Source organism: Teleopsis dalmanni, chromosome 1 (assembly GCF_002237135.1).
Source record: "Teleopsis dalmanni isolate 2A chromosome 1, ASM223713v2, whole genome shotgun sequence".
NCBI lineage: Eukaryota > Metazoa > Arthropoda > Insecta > Diptera > Diopsidae > Teleopsis > Teleopsis dalmanni.
In genome coordinates this window covers 91,130,715-91,140,432 of record NC_051846.1, presented here as the reverse complement: position 1 = coordinate 91,140,432, position 9,718 = coordinate 91,130,715, and the positions used below count along the sequence as shown (strand labels likewise).

The 9,718-nt window shown below is 32.9% G+C and overlaps 3 protein-coding genes across 3 annotated transcripts; 1 reads left to right on the top strand and 2 right to left on the bottom strand.

Annotated features, from left to right (window-relative positions):
• Nucleotides 1–2,580: 2,580 nt before the first annotated feature.
• Nucleotides 2,581–6,395, bottom strand: LOC119671406 (putative uncharacterized protein DDB_G0282133). The gene is made up of 2 exons (XM_038082020.1): nt 6,184–6,395; nt 2,581–6,130 (listed from the first exon to the last, which is right to left on the bottom strand). Exons 1-2 carry the CDS (start codon nt 6,212–6,214, stop codon nt 2,622–2,624), a joined length of 3,540 nt encoding a protein of 1,179 aa, XP_037937948.1. The 5' UTR covers nt 6,215–6,395; the 3' UTR covers nt 2,581–2,621.
• A 697-nt stretch (nt 6,396–7,092) lies between these two features.
• Nucleotides 7,093–7,606, top strand: LOC119671408 (selenoprotein H-like). Its single transcript, XM_038082022.1, has one exon. The coding sequence runs from the start codon at nt 7,186–7,188 to the stop codon at nt 7,603–7,605; it is 420 nt and encodes a 139-aa protein (XP_037937950.1). The 5' UTR covers nt 7,093–7,185; the 3' UTR covers nt 7,606.
• A 123-nt stretch (nt 7,607–7,729) lies between these two features.
• On the bottom strand, nt 7,730–9,181 carry LOC119671407 (NADH dehydrogenase [ubiquinone] flavoprotein 1, mitochondrial-like). Its single transcript, XM_038082021.1, has one exon. It carries the CDS (start codon nt 9,126–9,128, stop codon nt 7,758–7,760), a length of 1,371 nt encoding a protein of 456 aa, XP_037937949.1. The 5' UTR covers nt 9,129–9,181; the 3' UTR covers nt 7,730–7,757.
• Nucleotides 9,182–9,718: the final 537 nt, after the last annotated feature.

The following is a 9,718-nucleotide window of genomic DNA, read 5'->3' as shown; positions in this document are numbered from 1 at the left end:
TGGTTCACCGTTATCGCTTCTACTCCTGTTTTTCGAGAAGAGCAACATAAGCAGATACGTCAATATTCAACATCGTAATGGAAATAGTGCATTTGTTAATGACTTTCAAAGTACAAAGAGAGCGAAACTTACTGCTATGTATTAATTAATTTCAGCTATTGAAGCCGGTTTTACGCAGTTTTGTTATTTGTGGTAGGACTTTACACTAATTCCAACACTGGATAATTCTGTTCCTCATACTGAACAGTTCTAATGGTCTTTATATAAACACAGAGCCACTGATAACCACTGAAGAAATATCAATGTGTGTGATTAATTTATGAAAAGTTGTCTATTATTATATTACTTTCACATAAAGCATGAGAGCTGGGTAACATGAAGAATAACTTGTCTACCTCTTCAATAAACTCGGTAATTGTGATTTGACAAGCAGTCCTTTGTTCAATAAATATACTGTTGCGCTGCCACCACAAATAATTGGTAACACGGATTACACATTACGCGGATATCTATAATAATAGTCATGACAATATATTATCAGACGAAGTTCTTGAATCTGTAATTTTAGTTTCTCTCAATAAAGACAGTTCATTACTTAATAATGATACACAATCGTGTATCATTAATTTCAGGGGAATAAAAATTTATATATAATGGGAATTTAAATTTTGTTAACGAATAAATTTTTAAATTCATATAGACTTAAATTTGTAATGAACCTTTTCCTGGGTTCGTTTATAGCTGGGATAAACCCCAAGGTCTTCACAAGAAATTTGTTTATTATCTCGTTATTCTTTGATTCGTCTAACACTGATTATGTGGACTGACCTTACACCTGGAGATTTCTTTTGCTGCCCAATAAAATTTTTCTTTCAAACTTTATATTTTATAACAATATTTAAAAAATTCGTTATTTATTATATTCTCTAATATTACAAATATACAAAAAACTTATATTTTTTTTTATAACTGCCCGTATATAACCCCGCGGGTGCACTGAAACGCAGTTATATATAACTGCCCGTATATATTTAATGAAAGCGATCAAGGAACTTTACTTTGTGACTGCAGAGTGTTTGTAGAGAATATAGTATAAAATGAGATTTTCGAATAAATCGTACTGAAAATTAATGTGAAATAAAATAAAATTAAAATAAATAAATTTAATAATGAATAAAGTACTAGTGTTGCTGAAAAGCTACGCTTTCTTTGTATGGTGACAAAGAAGATTTATTTAAAATTTATAGGGTTTTTCGAATAGCAAAGAAAGAAATAAAGGACAAACACAAAAATTTATTTTAATTTTTATTGAAATTTGGCTGACCATACAACGCTGTTTCGAGTAATGCCAAGTACTCTTCATCAGCGGTCTTAAGAAATAATCGAATTTTATTTAATTAGTTTATAGTGGCACTTGGAGTCCAAACAAATTATGTGTTTCAGGCTTAAAATGCCCTCACATATTTGCACAGTCCACACTATGTTGTTGAAAGGGTCTTTCGCCTTTTTTATATATGTTGCACCTCTTTTGCGGATACTTACTATATAACTTGTAAAATAGTTCTCTGGTCACAAAACTTTTTTTGTGACCATCTGATAAAGTAATCTGCACACGTGTGCAGAAGCAACCATTGTGTCCATTGCTCGGTTTAGCACGTCAGCCAATTTATTGCTGCTAGCTGACCGATTCAGCCTTACGAGTTTGTCCAACAAACAGTGTAACTTTTTTACCTACTACTTCGATGTCTTTTGACAATAGAGATTGTTTTATTATTGCTTTTGAAGGTTTGAAGAATAAATATTTTGGCGACATGCAACTGGCTTGCAATATAACGTCGGTTTCCTTTTATTTTATAAAAAGGAATCTCCTTTTAAATTGCAAGGCATAAATTTCTATTAGGACAAAATTGAAAACAACAGATTTTTTACAATATTTGAGAGAAATATAGATATAATATAAATATGTCAAATAACTGAAAGCTTCAAAATATCTTTTCCTTAACGTGCATTTTATCTCTAAAATAATATGGTACTTCTGTTTGATCAACGATAATGTTACATATTGTTTGATCTAGGAGCCAGGCTTGTTGCTAGTTAACAGTTTTTTAATTAATCAATCTATCTGAAAGCTTACTACCCCGAAATAAATTTCTATATACTGACCTCCTAGTAACAAAACAAATAACTTGCGCAATTTTTGGATTCGATCATCCTTTTTAAACTGTTCTCTAAATTACACTTGTAAAGGATAATAAAACCAATAGTAGATTCTTTTAGTCTCCCTCGCACTGACATTAATTTCGTTTTTTCCAATTGTCATATATCCAGCAGATTTAAATCTTGGAGGAAAATATTGATTTCTTTAAGGTTTTAAATGTTTTTGGAATGTCATTAGAGAAGAGAGAAAAAGAGAAGAATTTTGGGTGAAGGATATTTAATCGTCGGTGTAGCTAAAGCTAACTTTTTTCGTATCTTTGTTAGTAGATAATAGATGAATTGAGAAAGTAATTTGCAAGCTAACGACTAAATAACCATTTATATAAAAGTATATTTGGCGTAAACTTATTAAAAATGGTCTGGTCTGTGAATTAGAAAAAGCAATTTTTATTTTTGAAGCCGGTTCAGCTCCTATAGGGCTTGCATCGCATTTTTTTGAACGTATTCAGGCTTTCGAGCAAGAAGTCCGAGTCAAAACTGCTGTCTCTAATATAATTCGTATTGTGTTTACTTTCAACAGGTGTCTTAGGGCTTCTCAATAAAGTTTTTTCGTTTTTTAACTTATACTTTTTAATAGAGAACTGTTTCCGCCGTGAGGCATCATCATCATCATTTGTTTTGGCATATCCTTTATCCAAAATATGTTTGTTGTAGTTTCGTGCATTATATGAGTTGCCATTGCCTCTTAACGGTTTAACGCTAATACGGTTGGCTTCATATACATTATTTCTTTTGCGTGGTTCATTTCCTCCCTTAGATCTGTGACGGTTTTGATTCTGAATATTGCTTGATCTTATATTTTGACTATTATTCGAACGGCAATGACAACAAGGACAACAAACTGGAACCAACTGGTTATTTGTATATGTTGCCACCTTATCTGAATTAGATGAACTAATATTTTGATATGGCATGGATGCCGTTTGCTGTGTCTTAAGGAAACCATCTATTTTTGGAGCGGTATATGCGGTTAAATTGTTGCTGGTTCTTTCAATATTTCTATCGGTACTATTTTGATTTATGGGTGTATTACTAACTGTAGATTCGTTGCTTTTGTTAGTTATCCTATTAGATGCTTCATTTTTTTGTTGACTTGCATTTGGTTCTATTAATTTGTTTTTAGCAAAGTTTGTGTTGTACATTTGTTTGTCGTTATTAAAATTGCAGTGGCAACAAATACTTCTTAAGTGAGTTGCTATATAATTGACCTCTTCATTTTCCAAACTTTCAACAAGTGAGCTTGTTGAACATTGGCTTTGACATTCTTGTTCACTTGATTGGCGGTTTTTTTTATTTTGCGTCTGATTTGAATAATTACTATCACTTTTTGCTTCACTTATGTATTCTTCTTTCTTTTTTTCTTTAGATTTTCTTTTTGATCGTGTTGACGTTTCATCTATGTTTTCGTAATTAGTTTCACTAATATCATTTTCTCTTCTCTTTTCTTTAGTTTTTCTTCTAGATCGCGCTGAAGTTTCAGCTATGTTTTCATAATTAGTTTCACTTACGTCTTCATCTCTTCTCCTTTCTTTACCGTTTCTTCTGGTTCGCGTTGAAGCTTCAGGTATGTTTTCGTAAATAGTTTCACTTATATCTTCTTCTTTTCTCCTTTCTTTACCGTTTCTTCTGGATCGCATTGGAGCTTCAGCTATGTTTTCGTAAATAGTTTCACTTATGTCTTCTTCTTTTCTCCTTTCTTTACCGTTTCTTCTGGTTCGCGTTGGAGCTTCAGGTATGTTTTCATAGTTAATAACGATGTCATTATTATTCTCCGAATCTGTATAATCTTCAGACTGACTTTGAGCAATTTCTTTTTTATTTTTGGAGATAGATTTCAAATTTTCATTTGCTGAATTGCGTACTCTCTGACAACAACAGCAGCAATGCTCGCAGCAATTTTGCACAAGCTCGATTTTTTGGGATTGGTCTTTTCGGCTTTTAGATTCTCCAGCAATTTTCGACGTTAATTTCTTTTTATCATCAATGAATTTTTCTCCTTTTTTTAGTTTATGTTTCTGAGCTTCTATCTTTTTGGACACATTTTTATTTTCATTATTCTCATTCTTTTCATTACCAGCGAAACTGTTATCTCTAGATTTTGTCACCTTTTTCTTTGTAGATGAACTAGGTTCTTCATGTTTAGATGGTGTGTTATTTTTTGCTGTTTTTTTTTCTTTTCGATCTTTTTGGGAAGAATTACGACGATTTACGGAATTACGAAGCGACTTTCTACTAGGTGCAGTCGATTCCGATTTTTTTCTATTTCTTTTTTCTTTAGAAATAGATTTAGTTTCAACTGATTTGGAAGGAGATTTAGTTGTAATTGGTTGGACAACATTGGAAGAATTTTTTTCCATATTTTGGAGTTTTTGCTCATGGCTAGTTGTTTTTGGTTCATTTCTTCCGGAACTGTTACAACAACAAAAATGATAACAACAGTAATTTTTCAATTCATTAGGATTCTTATTAAAGTCACTTTTGTTATTTACTTCTTGTAGATCTTCTTTTTGTATATGTTTGCTGTATGACAATTGATTCATAGGGGATTCAAGCAATTCCTCACTAGACGAATTTTTGCCTGAATTGTTAGAATCAACGCTAGCGTATTTTGAAAGTTCTTTATGATGATCAATTTTATTTTCAATCAAGTCGTAGTCGCCCTCAGCAATTGATTGGATATTTATTGCTTCAGCGTCAATTAGTAGTTCCTCACATAAACCACCAGCACAACAACAGCCGCAGTTGGTGCAATATCCGTTACAAAAATTATTATAAGGTTGCACTGCTTGCAAAGGGTACTCATATTCATACTTATTACAGTAACAGTTGTATTCCATACAGGGTGTTAGTATTCTGCACATATGTGGAACACACTTACAATCGCAAATACTACTTCGATTGAAATCGGAGCTACTTTCTCGTTTTCTATATTCGGACGCCGAAAGCCTTTGGTTATTTCTAGGTTCTTCATTTTTCGTTGAATTTCTTCCGTCGATTTGTTTTTGTTTTGTTTTCGTATTGTTTGCTTCAATACTTGCTGTGAGTGGACGAGAATCACTGTCCTCTGTCTTTGATGGATGACTTTTCGCATTATTATATTTATTTGTTTCGTACGAATCAGTATCTCTTGAATATCTACTATACCTTTTCTGTGAATTTCTTTGTTTTCCATTTTTCCCGCTGGATCTACCATTTCTATTAAAATTTTGTGATTTTGTGAGTTCTTCACTATAATCATGTCCTTGATCAGACTTTCGATATTCATGCAAGTCGTTTTTATCATAACTTGAATGTCGACGCTGCGAATATCTAGCATCAGATTTACGATCACTGTTGCCATTTGGGGTAAAAACATTCTCTCTAACAGGTTCATTACGTGATGACCTAGACTGGGTATTTCTGGAATCACTATAGACGGCTTGAGCGTAAACAGGCGAATTTGTATCATTACTTGATTTGTCATATAATTGCCCCCTTTTTGCGTATAGCATGTTTCGCGGCTCATTTGTCGGTTGATCATTATAGGGTTTAGGTATTAAATTTTGATCCCATGTCTTATCATTATCTACTACGAAATATTTACTGTTTTTCTCATTTTCATTTTTAGCGTTCAGTAAACAGTTTCGAAGATCGCGTACCCTCTGTATTTCGCTAGATACTTCATTCGCTAATTTACTGAGTTGAATTTCCGCGTTCTCCAATTTATGTATATTCGCACTTAAGCTTGATGTACAACTTACGTTCGGTGGTACGCTCGTCCTTTCATGCAAGTTTGTATCTTTATTGCCACCGTTTTCGTTGTCCTTCGAATACCGGAATTTTTCAACAACTATAGTCTGCTTGTGTGTAATTAGCTGATCTTCATCCTGCTCAATAGAAAAATTTTCCTGCCGATCCAATATAATACTCTCACCTGAAAACAAAAATGACAATATTACTTCTATCGCAGCGTTTTCTATATCATACCGTTTTCTCCTAATTCGGGATTATTGTCCATTTTGCTGGTGTGGAAAATATATCTGCTTCTTTATTTATGTTCTTATTCCTTTGAGCTGTTGTTCTTATTAACGGAGAATTTTGGTCGAGCCAGATTTATGCATTTTCAATTTAAGCAGTTACGAAACCGAAATAATTATATATTTCTAAAGTTTTTCATTTTCAATCCAAAAAATAAAAATAAAAGATATTTCGATAAAGTTTTTCATATTCAAAGAATAATATATACTGTCAAAAATGCATGGCGAGTAGTTAAATAAAATCAAATATTTTTATTATTTCATTAATAATTATTTGTTGCCTTTTTATTCCACATATATGCAGTGACGTATTTTTGTTAAGTATAGTCCATTTTTCACAGGTCCGTCTGATTACAATGCATTTTTTTTACCAAATATCTCAATAAAATAATAAAAGTTCGCCATTTTAAAATGAACTCTGATGTATTAAACGATGGGGATATTAATATATAATGATCACACAAATATTATAAATATATATAATGAAATATATAGTGACTTTAGATAAATTTTAACGCAGTATTCAATTCCGTAAATGTACAGTTTTCATATGCAAATTGAAAGTATTTTTATGGTCCAGTAAAATCAGCATCAATCCTCGGAAGAGAAGATCTTGAAAGATACCTTTGTTTTATTTTATATACGTATGTTGACTGAAAAGCTGTATATGAGAGTCAAGATATTCTACATTATTATTTTCTTGGTTCCTTTAAAAGTTGCTCTGAGAAAAATACAAGAATCGTTTTTGGGTTAATTTTGTACAAAATTAAACAGGCAAATATTTTATTTTAAAATTCTATAACACATATTTTCACTTAGCTTTAGATATTATTGTCAATAATCTGGAGAATATATTAAGGATATTTGTATTTACAATTATTTCATATAGGATTGTCACAGAAATGTTTGCTTAACATGGTTTTTATCTAATGAAAAATCGCGTTCCGCAAAAATGCCGAAAAAAGGTGGGAAGAAACAAAAAAAGGGCAAAAAAATTAAAGATATAGACTGGGCTGCAGATGAAAACTTCAGCAAAACTCGTTCCGTGATATATATAGAGCACACAACAGAATGCCCAATATTTCAGAGAAAAGCAGAAGAGTTTCGAGAATTTTTGGAAGCTGAAGTGCCGGAACGTGAATTCGTTCTTATACGAAATGGCAATGGTAAGAAAGTGCCAAGGTTAGGAGCATTTGAAATAAGTTTTTCACAAAACGCTCGCACTTCGCAGTATGACATTTGGTCTGGAATAGATAAAGGTCCACCAAGAAGAGATAAGTTCCCAGAAAGCTTTGAACTAGTTATGCCAGAGGTGCGGAAGATATTAAAAAAATTCTACGCTGAAGCAAAACAGGAAGAAGAAGAGGATTAGCCAAAATTATAAATCTGAAAACCATTTAAGTAAACAAATTTAAAGACGATCTTTCAATAAAAATGTCTCAAACATTAAACACTTATTTGCTTTAAATTATTTTTATTTAAAAACCAAAACAAAATATGGATTTGTATTTAAAGAATTGCGCCTTATTTCTTTATTTTGGCTTCTACAAACGGTCTAAACTTTTGCAGAAAACCCATCAATGCATGAGCTGAACTGTCAGCCAGGGCGCACATTGTAGCTGCTCTCATGTTACTAGCTAGCTTCAACATTTTGTCAATATCATCAGGTTTTGCTTTTCCCTTTAAAATACTTTGCATAGTCTGATGCAGATAGCGCAAACCTTCTTGACATGGAGTGCATTGTGTGCAACTTTCATTTTTGTAGAAATGTACAAATCGGGCCAATCCTTCGACAATGTCGGCTGACTTGTCAAAAACAATAATTCCACCTGTACCCAAAGCGGATTGTGATTTTGCTAGACTGTCATAATCCATTAAAACATTTTCACAAGCGTCTTTAGTTAAAATTGCTGTTGAAGAGCCGCCGGGAATAATTGCAAGTAGGTTGTCCCATCCACCTCGTACACCTCCGGCATGTCTTTCAATCATTTCCTTTAGTGGCACGGACATTTCCTCCTCCACAGTACAAGGATTATTGACGTGACCCGAAATGCAAAAAAGTTTTGTACCAGTATTGAAGGGCCTACCCAAGCCTGCGAACCAGCGACCACCTCGTCTAATTATAGTTGGGATGATAGCAACAGTTTCGTTGTTAAGGAGAAGTGTTGGATATCCATAAACGCCTTTTTCAAAATTAAAAATGGCCTTTGGATGGGGTTTGCCGCCTTGCCCTTCTAAGCAATCAATTAATGCGGTTTCTTCACCTCGTATATAATTACCAGCGCAACGATGTACATGAACATTGAAGTCATAACCTGCACCACAAGCATTTTTTCCTATAAGTTTATTTTCATAAGCTTCTGCTATGGCGTAAGATAAATTACAAGCTTCATTGTAGAAGTTTCCACGTATGAATACAAAAGCTGTGCGCGCACCTACTACTCGACCCAAAATGAGACATCCTTCTATAACCTTGTGTGGTTCATGGCGTAGTATCTCACGGTCTTTGCATGTTCCAGGCTCACCTTCATCCACATTGACAATTAAAAACTTTGGTATTGACTCATCAGTAGCTAAACGCATGAAAGATAATTTAACAGCAGTTGGAAAGCCAGCACCACCACGTCCACGGAGATGCGCCGCCTTAAGCTCGTTAATTACCCATTCAGGATCTTTCTGCAATATTTCTTTTGTCTTGAACCAATCCCCGCGTTTTAAGGCACCTCTTAATCGCCAATCATGCTGTCCATACAAATTTTGAAATATACGATTCTCATCACATAGAGGACCGCGTCCTTCAGCAGCCTTTTTTTCTCCTGAAGTGTAGAAGTTACGTTGAAAAAACGATAAGTTTTTTAGAGTGTTAATCGTAAATATATTTTTTACAGCCCTCATTACAGTAACTCTGAAATGTAATGTACCTTCTGTTTTTTTTTATTTTCAGAAAATATTTCAAATGAAAAAGTTTGAATTTGTGAAATGAAAACAAACTCTATGCATTTATATAATTAAAATGAAAAAATTTGACAAAGTAATAAGTATACGTATGTTCATTTAATTTTATATATATTTTATATTCTATTACTATTATAGATAAAATATTAAGACGAAATGTAGAATAAATTCTAACGTCGAAGAATACCCTTTAGGCATGTGGATTTCTATAAAATACGGATCCGGTATTTTTTATATAAAATCATGTTATATGCATTTCTTTAAGAAAATCTTGTGGAACGATAGGGATATTGTCTTGTAGTACATATACCTGATTATGCACATATTCAACCAGATTTAACTTAAGTTAAACTGTAACATATACGATATTCGAATACATCATGTGATGTTTGAACAAAGTATATGCTACTTTATTTGTGTCACTGAATGGAAATTGAACAAGGCATTAGGTGGAGACAGTATGCCTAAGGGATTTCGCCTAATCGCTTCAGAAGAATTCATAGATTTTTAAGCTCTGGTATTAATAAATA